At 43.6% G+C, this 19,468-nt stretch overlaps 1 protein-coding gene across 17 annotated transcripts in view; it reads right to left on the bottom strand.

Moving 5' to 3' along the window:
* NFIA (nuclear factor I A) overlaps nt 1–19,468 on the bottom strand; it is a 360,597-nt gene that overhangs the window by 13,919 nt on the left and 327,210 nt on the right. For 14 of the 17 annotated variants that reach the window (XM_061353395.1, XM_061353389.1, XM_061353391.1 and 11 more), the window contains one exon: nt 16,072–16,163. The exons of the other annotated variants lie outside the window; for them this stretch is intronic. In XM_061353395.1, the coding sequence (XP_061209379.1) occupies nt 16,072–16,163 (92 nt within the window). The remainder of the gene's footprint in view (nt 1–16,071; nt 16,164–19,468) is intronic. 17 annotated transcript variants of the gene reach the window in all.

The raw sequence follows: 19,468 nt of genomic DNA, 5'->3' as shown, positions 1-19,468 counted from the left end.
ACACTCGTACAGTAAGTCCTGCTGTTGTTGCAGACATCTGAATGTTCCCGTAAAGTGTCCCAGCTGGCCCCAGATGTTTCTTAAGTATAAAGCAATGCTCTGAGCGCTGGACCCCCTGCTGCCCGAACCTGAAGCTCAGTGGATTAAAGATTGACTGCGCTATGACATATTCACATTTAGCCTGAATATAATACAGCAAAGACTTATCAATGGCAAATGTTTGAAATGTAATCCAGCAAGCAGAGTAGGTTGGCACTTTGAATATGATGTATAAATAATGGATGGGAACTTAAGATCTAAATGAGATGTACAGGAAGAAAACTTTCCCTTTTCTCTGACTCCAAAAGCAAGTTCTCTCACAATGAGGTCATTTTTATGTCCCTGTTTCGGTTTATAGTTTTGCTTTCAGACAAGAGGGTCTTCCTTTTACTTTGGGAACGTACAGTTTCCCTCCACTATTCTAATCAGTTAAGCGAAGAAGTCCATTTATTTGTTAGTAAATTGACTTTGAAAGCTGCAAAATAACTTCTAAACTTCCGTGGTAGGCTGCGAGCTCACTGCAGCCCCGCTAAACCGTAACCCTTGCTGCTTACAAAAAAAAGATAGTGGAGTGAAAGAGAGGAAAAAGAAAGGGAGAAAGAGAGAGAAACAATCCCATTTTGGTTTTTGTTAGCGGACGGCATACTACATAGATCAGAGACTTTTCAAAAAATAAAAACCCCCACTGTACACAAAGCACAGGAAAATGTGAGGAAAAAAGGAAAAACCTAAAAGCAGCTTAGAATGTGTTAACTCTGCCATTCTGTCAGCTTAAAGAGTATTTTATGCTTGATCAACAGCTCTCTTTTATTATGCTTTTCTTTCATTCATTCAAGACATCAAAGACCAGAACCACCAGTGTACCTGATCTACCAGAAGAACTTGTAAGGGTGTTCTAAAGAAACGGGGGTATTGGGAGCCAGACACCCCTGCGGACAAGGCAGTTCAAAGAGAATATTTCAACAATGATTACATTTTGTAAATCTTTGTACGAAAGACAGCTTATTTCCTGCTTTTTTCATGAAAAATAGATTCTATCCATTAAAGTGAGCCCACAGTATGAAAGTTACTTGAGATCTGAGGTACAGCAAGCGGATTAAGTGGATGGTGAGATGAAATCTTTGAGAGGGACGATGGCTTTCTCTGATATTTGTCGCTGCCATAAGGTTTTCTGACCGGGATAGAAACTCCCCCTCCTCCCCCCCCCCCTTATTATTATTTATTTGTAGACTTGCTGGTGGCAGCGAAGTCATTTGTAAAAGCAAAATAAACCAAAATGAAAGAGAAAGGGAAACCGTAACAAATAAAAGGGCTAAGAAAACAAATGAATGCAAAAACCTTTTGACATGTTTAAAGGAAAATCTGTATGTATTTGCCCCATTCCTAAACTTGCAGGCTTGCCGTTTCAAGCCAGCAGACAGCTCCGAAGCGCAGCACACAGACCCAAGCCAGCTGTTTACTTTTCAAAGCCCGTGGTGGTTTCTGCCTTGATAAACTATATAACCTCACAGACACAGAAGGGATTTTAGCTATGCCAGACCTCATTGCTCTGCCCCAGTCTCTTTATGCGCTGTCATAGAATAAAAACGATCCTAACACAAACCCTGAGATAACATCTTGCTCCAGAAAGGACATCTTTGTAGATAGTTCCTGAGTTAGTGCCAACAAGGATTTCTGCTTTTTTTGCCCATTTATCCTTTCAAAGTTTTGCTATAAATATAGCCAAAATCGCTCAGGAGTAATCAGAAATGACCAAAATATGACCTACAAGTATGGCTGTTAAGGGGGAGACACCTATGCCACCACACCTGGGTGACAGTCACCAGCACCGGCATCTCTCGTGGTCCCATGGTACAAACATCGCCTTTTGCAAGGGAAATGGAAAGCAGCAGGATGTGCTTTATCAAAGGAGCAGCAGAAAGATGACTTTCTCACCCACCTCATAATTTACACAGAATCACAGAATGATTTGGGTTGGAAGAGACCTTAAAGCTCATCCCGTTCCAACCCCCTGCCATGGGCAGGGACACCTACTATTGCTATTTAAAAGTAAATACGCTGCGAAGGGGCTTTTAAGTTCTGCACTTTATGCCTTGCTGTTCAGACAGCCCTGTGTTTTCCTCTGCTGGAAGCAGTTCCATTTGCTAGCGAGTGCAACGCTTTAATATTTCTCATGCTACATCTCATTTATTTCTTTCCTTTTATGCAATAAAGTGTGCACTGGGACTTGGACCCCCTTTATAACTTCATGCCAGGAACTCCCATGGAAACAGGGATAGGAGATGCACTGCAGCAACGGGACGGACTTCCCAGCATTTAGCTAGGAAAAGAGTGAACCCTTTGGGAACAGCTCCCGAAAATACAGTGCCTGCGTTGTCCTTGTATCCCTGTGCCCCTGGACACGGCACAAAGCCGGTGGGTGCCCGGGGCCGGTGGGTGGGTGCGTGGGGCCAGCAGCAGCCCCGGCTCCCAGCCGTGCTCTGCCCATCCCGGGCTCCGGCAGCAGTGCGTTTGCAAGTTCAAGTTCAGGTTTAAGCAGCATAAAACGCTCCTCGGGAGCCTGCAGCCAGCCCTCATTTACATGTGATCCCTCTGAACCTCGCCTGCGCCAGCGCTCCCTGTTTCCAGGGCCCGCCGAAGGAATGTTTTACAGTTAGAGCCCGCAGTGCTTTCTCAGGCATTTTAGACCCAGAGGCCCAAGTTTCAAGCTGCAGCATTAAAAGTTTCCACAGAGCTACTGCAGAGAGGAGGAGGAGGGGGGGGAGGAGGAGGGAAATGAGGAGAACAATATCGTCTTAATTGTCTCTATATAGCTCCACAGTTAAAGTATTACTTTTTAAAGGGACATAATTTATTCTGGAGGCACGGTGTTATAACAACCAGTACATACTTTCACCGCGGCGTAACCCACTCTATTCTTCATTGTGCTTTCCGGTTTTGTTGCTTTTGCAGAACTCCTTGTTACCCAGTCCCCGGTACTGTACTTCCAGTTTTATTCAATTTAAGCCAGTTCCTGCACTCCTCGGGCGAGCAAAGCTCCCCTGAAGCCTCAGGAGTTTTGCCTGCACCAGGACTGCAAAAATAATCTCCCCGCAACCCCCGTTCCCCCCCCCCCCCCCCCCCCAAAGTTTCCCTACTTTTATTGCTTCAGACAATCGGGGAAAGTCATCCAAAGAAAACCAACCCCCAGCTGGGGCCTCCCAAGCTCCGTTTGCAGCGAGACAGCCTGAGCACACACACACACATGCACGGAGACACACGTACACACACGCTCGGGGGTTCACCCCTGGGATTCTCCTTCCCCATCCCATGCTGACTCCTGAACTGGAGCTATGTGAGGGGCCCACGGGGCTGAAGGGTCCCAGTGGGATGGGAGCCTGCAGAGGTTCTGTCTCTTTGAGGAGTTTGGGGTACAAAGGGTAGTTTTTAGCTGCTTTTCTTGACTGTTCTGAGTACTCTACACAGTGCAAGAGGAAAGTGAGCAGAGATAATAATGTGGACTGGAGGGCAGAGCCAGTGCTCCCTCCAAAATCCCCTCCTAAGCTGTGGGGTCTCTGCCTGCATGGAATGTCCCTGGGTGAAGCAGACAAATGAGCAGCCCCATGGCTCCACTGGGAGAGCAAGGCAGCATGCATGGCCTGATAAAGCAGGGCAAAAAAAAAGGGGGAATGGGTCAGCAGAGGTTGGGATGTGCAGGTGAGGAACTGGGCTGGTGCAGATGGACAGAGGGACCAAGACAACAATGGGAGATGGGGACTCCCAGCCCGAGAAAACAGCACATTTGCAGAAGTGGGCAGGAAGAAGTTGGAGTTTGGAGACTGCAACCAGGGTGGAAAAGAGCTTTAAGATCATCAAGTCCAACTGTTACCCTAAGACTGCCATGTCCATCACTAAACCAGGTTACTAAGGGCCTCATCCACACGATAACGAATCAGTTCAGCAGTGAACCCCCTGAAAGAAAGCCAAGAGGGCACTGAGCTGAACAAAACCCCCTTCTGAGCGTAAGAACTTTTAATGTCTGCATTTTACCTAAGCTTTGCACCTTGCTAAGCTGAACAAACTGCTCTGAGAAAGGTAGAAGGCGGGGGACCCTCAGCCCCTGGAGTGTGCAGCATGGGGATTGATGATGGGACTTCTCCTGTTGCACCACGGGGAGCCCCCAGACAGGGATGTGGTGGTTGATGACTCCCATTCAGGTCCATAAGGGCCACTGGGGTGGGAACGATCCAGGAGCTGGGTGACCAGGGCAAGGAAAAGCCACCCCAGACATTGGAGGTAGCCAGCTCCGTAATGGATAAATGGGAAAAGCCTTCACACCACATGATCTGCCTTTGGATGAGGAGGGATGTATTAGACATGGTTGGCTAAAGGGAGCCTGGGTCTTGGCCTAGGTTGGAGTGATTTTCACACATATTGTGAGATGCCAATGAAAGTCCTGGTGGAGTGTAAAGTCATTAAATGAGATGAAATTAAACAATTTAGTTATTTCTGCTTCATCATATTTGTGCAGTATGGCAGGCAGAATGAATTACTACTAATGATCGAATTTAGTAATACTAATTAAACTATCTCAATTTAATTAATACTAACAGAGAAAACAGACAAAATTGCTACTGTAAACCTTGAACTTAAAATCAAAAGGTGCCTCTTCGCTTTTATGAGCCCCTGAATGTGAGGCTTTCCTCTGAAAACAGGCTGTGTAGAAGTGGCTCTTTGTACTCAGTAAGTAAGCTGCTCCATTGTATGGAGAATTACAGCTCTCACCCATTTCTTCTCTCCCCCCTTTTTTCTAGATGTTACTAGTTTTATTCCTTCTGTTCCTGAAAAGCCTCTAGGAGAAGAATCTGAACTTTGCTTCGACTCATGCAACATCAAGGGGAAGGATAAAGCAGTTCCCACTACCGGGATAAATTGTGCCCTTGTTACTACTGTCAGGAAGACAAGTTTATAAGGATCCTGTGGAGCCTCCATTGCTGGGAATGAACCAGATGGAACATAACCTGGCCTACACTTTCAGATTTAGCCTACAGGACCAGCAAACTGGGAAACCCCCTAAACTAAACCTATCTCTACATCAAGGAAGATTGCTTTGGAGTCCCTGAGAGATAATACCTGTAGCCGCAAAATAGAAACTCTAGATGATGACTTCACTGTAAGCCCTCCCCATGAAGAAAATGTGAATTTCAACCTTTTTCTTTGAAAAGACTGTGTTTGGTTTACTGTGCATAGCTATAAGCAAAATACAAGCATAACTAAAGGAAATACTATTGTATTTCTAAACCAAACTCCTGCCGATATCAAATCTTCCATCTCCTACTCTCATCGACTTCAGTGAATGTACAGTCGGGTCCAACACCAGAGATTCACAGACACAGTTTTAACCCAAAACACTAAAAGAAAGTCCTTAAAAAAAAGGAGAAGAGCAAACGAACATAACGTGTAAAAGTGTTCCTGTGAAATCTCAAATCGCATTGTTTGGCACATGTAAGGATGAAAAACCCAACCCCACATCCAAATTCCATACCTAACTTTATCCCTTTTTTCAGATTATGTCTTTTCTGTTGTCATATTTAAAAAGATGTAGTTACAGCAAAAGCACAAAAGTTGCATGGAGCTGCTCCAAGCAATGCAGAAATTACTCTGTTCTGCCTCAAAGGTGGCTACATTTTACTGGTAGTCATTTTTGTTACTCATAGCTCAAAATTACATTTCACTGGCTTCTGCAATGTGTTTAGCTGCACCTCTTCCTGTGCAACAACTAGTATTTGTCTAGATGATGTGTGAGTTGGGTCATGCAAGTGAATATGCCTGAAAATACTATGATTACAGTGTCAGTAGTGTTTTCAAAATTGAATATTAATAACCAAAGTAACTAAAGTGTATGTAGTTCAGCCTACAAGATACGTTCCTGTTTAGCCTCTTGATTTTTATTAGGTATTTTTAATTTAATCCTAGTTTTGGATTACTTTTCCAGTTCTACCTCTGTTCAAGCACAACAAAACCAAATGCCTAAACCAAGATGATAACTTTTGCTGCTCTGAACTAAAACCAGGTGAAGTTTGAAAGCTACAACTTGGTGTGCTGTCAGTGACCCTTACTAAAAACAGATCCCTTTGTTAAATTTAAAATATAAACAGGTATTAACAAAATTGAAGTCATTTTGATGTATTTGGGGGATTTTGAAGCTCCAGTCCTTCCCCTGTATGCTATTTATATTTCTCTAGCACAGTCCTGCACTAGGGAAGGTGATGCTCGTTTTCTCAGTAACATGAAATCTGCTGCAATCTGGGGAGTCCTTCTCCATTAAGAAATGGCTTCTCATCTTTTGGTCCCTTCTTATCAAATGTAGCCTTAAGTACAGAGCAAGACAGTCTATTCTGCAAGGTGTTCACCTCTGGAGCTTATTTATTCCTTGACCTCTGTGTTAAGGCCATTAAGCAAAGGTGATTCTTAGAACAGAGGTAGCTTAATGCCTGTCCACTGGGAAGGATGTAGGGACTGTGGCCTTTCATTTTTGACCTTCATTGTAGATTGTGGTCCTAATCCTTTGATTGCAGAATTGTTAAAACGTATATACGGCAGTTGGCAAAAATCTTAATGTTCCAGTAAATGCAAAAGCCATAAATTCAGCTGCTGACCTTTTCCATCCAGGTCACATGTGACACCTACTGGAGTTTGTCAGGCTGTGTGGAATTTATGGAGCTCATATAGGTATGAGCTGTGAAAGCTGAACTTTCATGAAATGTCTTTCAAAGCCACTTCCAAAACCCTTGTAAAAAGTCAGTATGCCTTTTGTTCTTTTAAGGGTATACATTCTGCACACATTTCCAAAGGTCTCCTCGTGCCATCTCTGAAGATCTTAAGCACTTGGAAAACTTCAGCCCTTCAACTGTTACTCTTTACGGAATAGAGAATTCAGGCCAGGCATGTAATTATTGTGATTACCAACTTCCAACAACCCCTTTCCAAGCCTACGGAATACGCTGGATCTCTGCGCACTCCTTCGTTTCTCATGTGCATCTCTCTGCCCCTCTCTGAAATCGATGGTATTGATGGTGTATTGTCAGTCAGGGAAATGTGATTTGATAGTACCCTAAAGCAGTTGCAAAAGAAGGGAAGGAATACAAAACTACTCAGGTCCACACCGTGAGCGTGAGATCAATGTTTTCAATAATACGTTTGCCGCCGTGTAGCACCCTAACTGTCGCAATTAATAATGTAGAAGGAGCTGATTAACTTAAGTAAAGTGCTCTCCACTGTGTAAACACATAAAGATCTATAGGGGAAAAGAGGAAAGAACGAACAAAACGTCATTTTTATATTTTATGTGGACACATTCTTGCTTTCTATTCTGCTCTTGTAACAATTACTGTACTAGCCACTCTGACAGAGTCAATAAATCGATCTGGGACCTGATGCAGCAGCGAGGCAGACTAATCCAATACAGCATTATCTGCAGTGGAGGTTGGGGAGGGCGTGGGGTGGCCAGGAAATTGGCCAAGTCAAGTAAAAGCAGTAAGAGGCACATAACTATAATCTTGCCTTGTACTTGTTTGATTTGTGTGTGTACGTATGCCTGTGTGTATCTGCACAAATGTGCAGCTCTGCAGGAGGAAAGTGCTCTGCCCATGCTACATCTCCAAAGACCTTACAATACTCCAGTTGGTCACACGACCCTATGGTTCAGTGTGGCTCAGCACCCACTCTGGTTTGATGGCACTGGCCCCAGTTTAAAGATGTGATGACACTCTCCCTGACCACACCAAAGTCAATGTCTGCTCCCTGTTTTGACTGCACCCACCACGATAGCAAGAGCTGCTGCTTGTCCATTGAAAAACAAATCTGAGGGTTCCCTTCCATAGACTCTGTACCTGCAAACATAGGAACTGTCACTTTTGTCAGCTTAAATGGTCACTTGGGTCTGGTGTTATGTCTCTTGACAGTGGCTGTGCTCCTCTTGGGAGGAAGATGTAAGAATCCCTATAAAGGAGATGGACCAAAATGATTTGGCCTGAGGGGAAGCTTCTTCTCAGCCCCATGCAGTAAGTGGTAGGCCTTGTAAATCCGTGTTAGCAGGGAATAGGAGATTGACAAAATAAAAATAAAAGAAAGTTTCCTGCTGAATGGAAAAAAGAAAACTGTTTTTGGCAGAAGTTCTTCAAGAAGGAGAACATAGGCCATTGTTAGTATGAAGACTTTTCAATGAAAACACAGAAAATCATTGCCTTTTAGAGTAATTGTTTAGCTAAAGAAAGGTTACACAGCTTGTAGAGAATTTAGTAAGAAATTAAATCTCTCCAGCTCATTCATCATATTTCTGCATTTGCCAACTCTTCCCACCAGGCCCACACTTACTTCTTCTCTCTCATCTCCCCCACTGTGGAGCATAAGTAATGGCCATAAAACCCACAGAAAGGGTTCCTTACGCACAGGCTTCCTGTTTATTGTAAGGAGAGGGGAAAAAATGCAATAACTTTAATTGCTTAGATCGGAAAATTCGTCTGTGTCCATTGGAAATAATTGTATGTAATATCTATTGGAAATAGGATGCTTAGTGTGAGTTTCCACAAAAAAAAAAAGTCTGAGCTGCTCAGCAGAGCCTGGAAGGGGGAGGAAGAAAAAGCACAGGAAAAAGGATCCCCCCTGCTGAGGACTAACCCAGGCATTTCTGGATTGATTTGGCTCCAACCCACTTTGAAGCTAAGGCCACATGATGGTACTGGGAAGTCTTCTATGAATCTTTACCTTTATAGTGCAATATGCGCTTTCTTCTCGAGGTGTACTGTTCACTGCTGCTTTTTAAGAGCTGATCTGAGAGTGAAATTTCATACTGCCCCTCTGTGCAAAAGCTCAATTAAACGGGCTTTGTGCGCTGAGCTGAGCAGGCAGTGACGGGAATGGGAGCTGGGGAGTGACCCTGATTTCTGGTCACCTTTGTATCTCCTCTCTGTGGAGCACGCTCTGGACTGTCATTAGCAACTGTGATCAGAGCAGCACGTTCACACTCACGCTGCACTGGGAAAGCATGGCTATGGAGCTATTATGTGATCAGGGGCACATCAAGAGCACCATGACTGCATGCGGGCTCTTTGCTCCCATCATGGTGGAACCACATCAATTTTAGAGCAGCGAAAGATTCAGCCAACATTTGCTTGACTAATTTCAACCAAAGAGAAGAGTTTAGTATGTCCGAACACAAAGCAAAGGCAGGATCTGAAGCCTTCTGTCAGCTTCCCAATGTCTGAGACCTGCTGATGTTTGATAGAGACACTGCATTTTCTCTGCATACTCTCTCTAGACTTATTCTACACTTTTAGAGCCATCTCCAGGCTACCTTCAACATCAGACCATTATACTGCTTCCAGGGTGGAAGATGAAAGACAGCACCAACATTCAGATCACATATCAGTAGCTTAGTGCCACTGGTTCTGCAGCAAACCACTTTTTGCTCATGGATCAAAACCTTCTGTCACCATAATAGGGCTCAAGCCCACTAGAGCCCATCTAGTGGGCCCATCAATGGCCTTCAGCCCATGCAATTGCTATAGATTAAGTGGGCACATAGGAAATTTTCTCTTTTCACATGCTCAACTATTCATTTTAAGGGTTCTGTTTCTGGTCTCTTGCTTCGGGTCTCTCATTTGCTATGTGTATTCTAAATTTCTAGTAGGAAAGTCACCCATGAGGGTATAGGGCCCACATAGGCTCAGGAGCAACCTAAAATTCAGGTGGTACTTTGGGTGACAAAGGAGAGCAACCCTCACTTCCCATTGCTGACATGGGGACCATTGCTGGGTTTGGAAGCAGAATGATCCCTCTAGCTTCAGCAGCTCTAGGAAGCAGCAGTCCTACACCCCCAAAATAGCATTTTTATATCTAGTTTCTGTTCTCTACCCAAGGGAGATGTTATTCCTGCATGCAAACCTGCCACTAAGTTTGCTGCTATAGGCCAAAGGGCAGTCAAGTGTCTGCTTAGAAGCGCTTTGCAGCTTGAGTTTCTTCCAAAGCCATGCGTGCTGGCCTAGGGAGGTTACTTTATGGAATATGTAATTCTCAGGGGGCTGCACTGAATTGAACAAATGCTTCCAAATTAGCCTTCTTCATCTTCATTCACGCTCAAACACAAGTGCATTCAGCCTTGAGGTTAAGTATTCTTACCCTGGGCAGGAACCTAAGCAATAAGTACTGCTGACCTGCCTTATAAATAGTTCTGCTCAGAACCCCCAAAATAAAAGGCCTGATCTTGTTCCTGCAGCCTCTCATGTTCTCTGCACGTCCGCTGCCATGTACAAGCCACTTTTCCTGAGCACGAACTGCCACACGGCAGCAATACCAGGAAATCCTGACCTTATGCTTCCTCCCCGCGGGCCAGGAGGTGCTGCCTGTCTGAGCAGAGCAACGCTGGGGTGCTGGGAAACACGAGAGAGAAGGGAGATAGGCAGAAAAGGACAGGCAGCTTGTGGTACCCATTAATAAAGCACATCCACATGAGCTGGGCGGGATCCTGGCAGCTCTGTGTCCCTTTCTGACAGTGCAAAGGGCAGGGCACTGTGATGGGGGACCAGAGAGAAGCAGAAATGGAAAAGCCCTGTGAAGAGAGGCACGTGTTTTACTGGTCGTAAGAAAAACTGTGTGCACTGGTTTCTTTCTTCCATAGGGTGGCAATGGAACCTGGGCACAAAACAGCTACACGGTTTCAGCAGCAGGAGTGATAGCTCTGGAGGAGCTGCATTAGCTTCCTGTGCAAGGTGCTGGCTTTGATCTATATGAGTCCTGTGTGCTTTGGGGCCCTGCTACCTGCAAGACTGCTGCTCACTGCCCACTGCCTGCAGCCACGGTGAGGGGCATCACCTGCACCGTGCTCCTCCACATTCAGTGTCTGGGCAGCAGTGACTGGCTGTTATCACAGAAGGATCATCCAGTCTGGAATTTGCCTCCCTCCCTGATCTGACAGAGCTCACATCTGCTAACCTACAGGACACAGCATCAAGCTCATTTTTTCCCCCATGCCCTTTGTTTTAAAGTGCTGCCAGTGAAAAACTGCAGGTTGCACTTTGCTTTCTAAAAGGGCTGTGGGGAAGTAAAACAGTCTTTGCCTTGTCTCTTTGAAAAGAAAGGGATTGTACGATTAGGTTTGTATTCGCACCTGAGGCATAAAGTGGTTTTTCAGAGATAAATAAAAGCCTAAAAGAACCAGCTACAAAGATACCACTGTCTAATTCAGGAACAGCAGAGAGCAGGAGCAGATCTAAAGAAGTTCGTGATTTCCTTATATCATAAACATTTTGCTAAACTTCAGTAATTCTCCTCCAACTTACTAAAGGGCAGCACTACTCTTTTATAGATGTGTTTTGCAGTGTACACTTTGTTCCCAGTCTTTATCAGCCTGGTAGCAAGAGCACGGCTGTGATTCTGAGCTTCCTGGTTCTCATACATGCTTTGTTGCCTAGATAAGCTTGTTTGACTTTGGAGGTTTTTCTTAACATTTTATTGCACTGTGCTAGATAAGTTATGGCCCTTTTGTTTTAATTGTTTTGTATTATAAAGGATGAGCACTATCTAAAGCACCGTTGTAGTTGGGTGGCTTTAGAGCCCTACCAGGGAAAGTGTGAAAAGACAAGACTTGGCTTGACTGTAGAATGGTTTGTGTTGGAAGGGACCTGAAAGCTCCTCTAGTTCCAACCCCTGCCACAGGCAGGGACCCCTTCCACTGGAGCAGCTTGCTCCAAGCCCCTGTGTCCAACCTGGCCTTGAACACTGCCAGGGATGGCGCAGCCACAGCTTCTCTGGGCACCCTGTGCCAGCGCCACAGCACCCTCACAGGGAAGAGCTTCTGCCTAAGAGCTCAGCTCAGTCTCCCCTCTGGCAGGTTCAAGCCATTCCCCTTGGCCTAGTCCCTAGAGGCCCTTGTAAATATTCTATTTTAAAACAGAATTTTAGAACAGAGTTTTATCTTTTCCTAGAGAAAGGCAAGGGAATAAATATTTGGGTTTGCACTGCAACTAACTTTTAGAAACTAACTGGGATGGATCTGATATAAAGCATGATTACATCAGAGAGAGGCTGCTTGCACTGGGAGGCAGTTTCTGTTCTGTGCATCCTCATAACCTTACTGTGTGAAGCACGCGGGCTCCTGGCAGGTAGGAGTGATTAGATGGAGCAGGCATGTGTTGCTCAGGAGCTGTTTTTAGCATCCAAAGTACAATTTCCAGGAAGATGTAGGGTAAGTAGGTGGCAAACAGGACTCAGCCTAGTAAACAATGCTTAGTGCGAAGTGATGCTGCAGCACTGAATACAGCATGCTGATCCCTAAAGGAATTTTGTACTATAGAGCAAAGTGAGGGCATTAGAGATGCGCAAACACCGGTTAGAGTGGCGAGTGACAACGCAATCTCTGGTCACAAAGAGCAGGCTGCTAGTTTAGTGTTACCAGCTGCACGCACTCTGAGCACGTATCCTGTGTTTCACTATTACTTTTATCACTTGGTTAGGAAAAAAAAAACCCAGCCAAAACTGAGAACCCTTTATTCTTTATTAGTGTGGTTGCTACTGATAGGCCAGTCCCTAATTAATGTGATGGTACTTTCCCATTCCTCTGCCGCTCTCCTTATTAGAAGTCCTCGGCAATATGAGAGACTAAGTATCTATTACTTAGTCATGAGGTATCTAGACCAGCTTGCTTTTGAAACTAAAGACTGTGTACCCCAGGCATACTGTATTTCTGATTTGCATATGGAAAAGGCAGTTAAAAAGCTGATGCCCCCATATTGCTTGCGAGTCAAGTAGCAAAAGTAAATGATTTATCAAGCAAAGGTTACCACACCTGTGCCTTTTTGTCAACATAGACAGAGGATGCCAAGTCAAGTGCTTCTTCTAATAGCTCAAACAGGAATTTAGATTCAAATACCCCCCCCCCAGGCAGGACAATGATGTGGTGAGCCGCTGGAGTGGCAGAGTGATGGATGGGGTGAGCAGAGGCAGTGTATGAAAAACCAAACCAGCTAAACCAACACAAAGCCACCAGCCCTTTTGGGGCTTTTGCTACTGAATCAGAACTACTGACTTCAATCAGTTTATTTCCTGGTCTCTTCTGTCATGGAGCTGTCGTCCTGATTTGTTGACACAAGAAGGCAGCCTTTTCCTAAATAAAATGCTATAGAAATTCTATATAATTCCTTTAAGGGATTATACGTGAAGCAATGTGACCTAAATCAGAACATGCTGCTAATGGAAATGTCTACTGCTAATTTTTATAATGCCCATTAAGAAAGGCATGCACTGGTTTTTGGTTGTTTAAAAACAGCCCAGGACAGAACGATCCTTGCTCAAACCCTGCCATGTACATTTGCCTGTGATTTTATTCCAATGTTCGGTGAATGCCCATTTATGGGAAATGTGACTTCTGCTGAATGGCACTGTCACATCCCTGTGCACAGACTCAGCTCTGCAGCATTTTAAGACTAATGATGATGATGTGTAACTGGTGCCTGCAGTCAAATGAGCTGCCAATTGGTAGAGAAAATCAGAGCCACCAAGAAGCTGACCATCATGATTTCTTATAGCTTGTACCTGGGCTGCAGTAATAAAAAAGCAGAGGTTCAGATACAGTCTTCATTTTTATTTTGCTGTTTCAGCAGTAAAGAGTTGCTTAACCCTTATATTTAAGCTTGACTTTCAGAAGCTGGGAGTGTTCACTGCTTCCTCCTGTCTAAGGGAGCTGTGTGGCCTGGCAGTTAGTGGTCCTCAGGACCCATTTCTTAGCCTGATTTTGAATGTACTATAAAACTCCTGATGGAAAGCAGCCATCCCAGCTGCTTTTAATAACACAGCCCTATGAGCTTTTATATTTTGATTTTGAAAATATCCTAAATGATCGTCCTACACACTAATGCCCTGCAAAAAGAGTACAAAAGCATGTTTTTGTGTAGAGGAACGCTAAGTAAATCCCAAATCACTGCAGTTAAGTGTTTTTACCTCACTTCTCTGATTTAAAACACAGTAGACTTCAGAGTTGTTTCATGAATAAGTAGTGAGTTTCACTGATAAATTATATATTTAGTATCAAGTGGGTTGTGGTGGTGTAATGATGTATAGAAGCACGGAGATGCAGCTGGAGTCAGAGACTGGAAGTCAGTCTCCTTACCCACTGCAGCATGCTTGACTTTAATTGAAAGCTGTGCTTGAGTATTGTTTTTCACTGTACAGCATTGTTATTCACTATGCTGCATTACACAGAAGCACTTAAGGTAAGGCTAGAGCACTTTAAAATGATTTAAGTCATAAATAAAGAGGATAAAAGTTTACAGTCAACAAACTTATCTGGGAAACCTAGGCTGCAGGATGCAAGCAAGTTTACAATATTTTGGAGACTTAATACTGTTGTGTCTTGCTACATAATCAATTTACCAACTAGGAGGTTTTCAAGCCTTCTGGAAAAGGTAAGTAGCATTCTCCAAAGGGTTTCAAGTTTCCTGAGCTATGAAGGAAAAGACCAAATGCTTAAGGACTTTAACAGTATACCTTAACATTCCTGCTTCCCGATTTCAGTGTATTGCTGTGTATTCCTGTTGTTCCCAAAACGACTGGAGAAACACAATTAAAATGGGAAGGCGCACGAAAACTTGTCACGGACATGAAACAAATAAAGGAAGAGGCCTGAAAAGTGGGGTGCAGGCTGCATTTTGTTAAGGGATGAAACAAAAATCAGAACCAGAGGGGTTAAAACCCTGCTCTGTCCTGCTGGTGTACTTTCTCCGACCCTATTTAATGCAGCGAGGGTTTGAGATTCGAGGTAGTTTAACCTGTGCTGTCGACAGAGCTATAAACTAAAGCCCCTAACAAATTGTACACAAAGAACAGATAGCAAGAAAACACATTGTGTTCACAGGCATCTGGTTGCAGCCCTGTGAACTGAAAATCTTTGCGAATGAGTGACTTGTGTTTCATTGACAGCATAGGTGCTTAAGCCATCACAACGAGGAGTCTGTCTTCATGCATACCCTGGACTGTGACATGTGAGAGCTGTTACTCTGTACACTGATTATTCAGATGCAGGTAAGAACTTACAAGAGCTAAGAGCAATACTCCCCAGTTTCCTAATTATTTGAATTACCACTTTTTAGTCATCTCAACCAGCTCAAAACAAAATCACAAATATTTCTTGCTGTTGACCTTCAACAGAACTGTCACAGAGTCGAGCAATCACTTCAAACTACAGTTGTCCTGGAGCACTAGTCCTGCTCACTTCTTTATACCTTCTCCCCCATGATAACGTGATATTAAGCACAGACTTAATTTTTTCCACATCTGGCTCAAATTATCTGCTAACAAAACTGCCAACAACTATTTTCTTAATCGACCCTGGGAATTTGATACAGCTTGGAAAAAAGGCACATTTAAACCTCGTCCTTCTCCTAAAGAAACACAAATGTTTACTTGAGCTTCTGATTTGACCATAGCAGGACTATGAATTCAGTTAACCCAGCTTTATAGGCCTGCCTCGACTGGACTTTTTTTTCCTCTTTGTGTAAGGAAACAGATGTGCTCTCAATTATAAAATCTCCTGCTCGCTCAAAGCCCACCATGCAAATGGCCAACCAGGAATTTGAGTCTGATTTTTTTTCACATGGAAGTCATTGGAGCAGTCTCCCATTGTATCTGCTGGGGGACTAAGGTGTGCTGTTACCTGATGGCTCTCTCTGAGCTCCTGTTGCATATGCAATGAAATGCACTGGCTAGAGGTTGGAGCAAAAGTCTTTGCAAAACCCAGTCCTTGGGGGGAAAAAAACTAGAAGCCAATACCTTAGCAAGCAAAAGCGCTCGTTCCAGTTACGAAAGCAGCATTATTACTACATAAGCCCAAAAAAACACAACAGACAAAACAAACTGCAAGTGACATTTCGCTGTAGTTACTGAGACCATGTGGGTGAAGTGACAGCGGCAATGCAGCTTGGCTCCGCGGGGACACGTTAGAGTACACACTGAAGAAGAAGAAGAGGCTGCAGGCATACAGAGAAGTCGAAAGCGGCCCACCTGAGTCTGTTGAGGGATATTTACAAAGCTTGGATCCCGTGGTCCAACACTGACGAATCGGTTTGCGGGGGAGGTGCTGGGTGTCGAGTAGGCTGTGAAGGGAAGGGACACATGCGTTGAGGAAGCGGCACTAGATTGCACACGAACAACACCAAAACACACTGTCTCAGAGCCACCTAAGCAGATGTTTAACATAGAAATGTGCGAACGTTTTAGAGAGCGAGAGTTTGGGTTTAGACACTGGAAAGGTTTGGTCTTAATGATGGGGGTATAAACGGAGGGGACTGGGCTGCTCCTTGCCAGGCAGGACAGCAATGGCTGTGCTCAGGGAGAGGGGTGATGGGGTCCCCTGTGCTGTTCTCCATCCTGGAGGAAAACCACTGCAGGCCTTTCCATGACGGGATAGCCCAAGAGACTTCTGTGGGTCCTGATATTGCCTGACTGTTTGAATATCTGGTACCTGTGGTTTTAATGGATATTTGCACAGCAGTGAACTTATTATGAATGGAATCAGACCCTTATTTCATGCTAAACCAGCGTTTTCTCTCTTCATATAAAGTTTTGGTTTTCATACTGCTGTGGTCTGCACTCTCTAAAATGTTCACTTGATGTGTTTGACAAACTAGGAAGATCCTTTCGGTAAAAAATTAATGGGTTGCAGTTTCAGTGGGGTGGTAAGTGCAATCAGTCTGAAGGCTGAAGCTGCCTTTAAAAACTGGAGTGGCTCCCATAAATGTAAAGCTATTAAATGCAATGCTAGCCAAGAACCCAGATTACTTCCAAACTTGAAGTACTTTAATGATTTTATTGTTGCATTATATTCTCCACTGCAACTGTCCACAATGCCACGTCCTTCCACATCCAAAAGCTTTCAATGCATTTTTAGGCTTCCTCTCATTTGAAAATCCCCCATGCAATCTTCTCCCTTGTTCAGTTTTTTGCGTGTTCAGATCTAAATTCAAATAGCCTGAATAGACGCCTTAATACGAACAGTGATTCTGTCTATTTTAAATATATTTATGGGAATGCATTCTGCTGAATAAAATCCCCAGACAATCTAACTATCCAATGAAGAGACAAAAAACAATGTTAAAAGGAAAGTTACTTGCCAAATTCCAGTCAGGCTAAATATAATGTTCAGGCCCCAACGTTACAGAAAAATAGAGTGAGTTAAGAGTTGGAGAAGACACTGGGTTGTCTGTGTAGATGAAACCCTGTTGCCTTTCTGAAGGCAAAAATGTTTGGTGAAGAGTCATTACATTGGTGAAGCCTTTGGTTTAACATTGTACTAATCAGACCAATGCTCCACCTTATCCACTGTCCTCTCTCTTACAGAGGCCATACGCAGATGAACAAGGGACAATCAACGCAGGTCACATATTTACTTTCTCATATTCTTTTCCACCCTCTGATTATTTTCAGCTGAGGGACTCCCTATATTTAATGGTCTGCAAGGGATTTTGTACTGATGAATGCCCAATCTACACTTGAACCCAGGCAAACATTCTGCATAAAGCCCTTTGGCAAGGAGTTTCCAAGTCTATGAGCATGCAGAAACCCATCCTTCCTTTCCTTCTCTACCCAAGCCTCACAGATGTCTCATGGTGCCTCCTAATTAATATCAGACAGCTTCACCCCAGGAACTGCATATCTTCGTTTCAGTTTTGCTGACTTCTCAGAATGAATTCTTCCCAGTTGCTTCTGGTGAGGTGAGCTGAGCTCTCCTAAAAGCTAAGGCTTTGCTAGTACTTGCAAAAATCACGCAAGGAACACCTTCCCTTCACAAAGGTTTGAAGGAAGTTTTAAATGCACAAATTCATCCTTCCAAAATGATATTGCAAACTGCATTACAGCTTGCATATTAGAGTATGAACAGGTACACCGGTGTTGTTACTCATATCTGCAAATCAAGGAAGAAATGAACTGAACAGATTTGGTGAGATGTTCTCTTTGCCTTTTTACCATGTTAACTTGCTTAATAAGTCAAAGAAGACACACATTTGCAAAGGGTATATATATCTGTTTCTAGTGCCATGTATGAAGATTCTTCTGTACTGTCTTATAGTGAGGTTTTCTTTTCAACCAAGTAATGAACTCGATGCTGTGCAAGAGTAAAAATTCCTTTTGCAGCAGGAAAATTAACTTCAAGCTCAAAAATCAAACATCTGTTCTTCTGGTCTACTTTTAAAGAAGCAGAATGAGTGCAGAGGTCCTTTAATCCCTTGGAGCAGGTAAGTTCCACTCAGAAGGGAAGGAACTCAAGATCTTGTTTGCAGTTCCCTCTTGGCAGATTCTTTTGCTGTGATATTTGGTAGGAAATCAAAGGGAAACCATCAGAACGTTGTCTTAAATGGCTTCTCTGTTCGAACAAAAATCCTAAAGCATTTAAAAACTGTCTAATATGCACAAAAGTCCCCTCAAACCTTGCTGGGTGAATTATTATGTATACCTTCAGTAATGTTCCAAACTATGTTTAACTTCCTTTCTGAAAATACTCGGATGTCAGCTTGGTATTTCCTCAAGGTCATATAACTACATTGCTAGAGCCAAGAAGTGAAGAGTACCAAAACTACATATATGCAGAGCAGGCTTTACAGTGGATTCTCCCAAGATGCTAGTCCCACTTGACTGTAAAATGTCATGAGAGATTTGTGGATTGTAAGGGGCCATTTTGGCTCAGAAAATTAATATTAATAATATGAAATACATCTTAGCAGTGACTCCTGTTATAGTGAAATTTGGTTCAGAAAAGGGAGCAGTACTGAGTACTGGTTACACCATCACCAACACAGCTTCTAGCTGTGTCTTACTGTCTTCATCTAGATACCCTTGCTTGACATGGAGGTGGGATTCCTGGAAGTCTCAGTGCTTCTGATCCTCTGTTCTTAGATTAGGATGAGGCAAACTGCTCTCACTAGTTAAACTGGGTCATATTACGTTATAGTATACATGAACTGAGCTTATGGTGGGATCTTCAAACTCCTTTTTAGCAAAGGGAAAAGCCAAACCATGGAAAGGAACAGAAGCCAGGTCTCTTAGGCAGATCTCTCATCATCTTTATCAGCTTTGCTCCATGGGAACTGCCTAGATCTGCACTAGTTTACAGTATACAATAGCTGGCCCATTGGGCTTGAATAGAAACATCTTTCTGCCCAGCCTGGTCTTTCTGCTACTGGAATTCACTAAGGGTTGTTTGCAACATCATAGCCCATAGCCAAGGAAATGAATGTGATGCCACAAATTTGCTATGATGCTTCACTTCAGGAACAAGCAAAGCAGGAGCTGGCAGAGAAAGAACATTTGCTCACACAGACAGCTTTGATATTTAGCCAAAATGGCAAGAAATTGTATGAAAGACAAGACAAACAAACAGTTTTGGGAATGTCATGTATTTTAA

The sequence above is a fragment of the Neopsephotus bourkii genome, unplaced genomic scaffold (assembly GCF_033783945.1).
Source record: "Neopsephotus bourkii isolate Nb327-2 ecotype Australia unplaced genomic scaffold, CSIRO-AGI_Nbou_v1 NB_673, whole genome shotgun sequence".
Taxonomy (NCBI): domain Eukaryota; kingdom Metazoa; phylum Chordata; class Aves; order Psittaciformes; family Psittacidae; genus Neopsephotus; species Neopsephotus bourkii.
The sequence above is the reverse complement of the archived record's forward strand: the minus strand, read 5'-3'. Positions and strand labels throughout refer to the sequence as shown.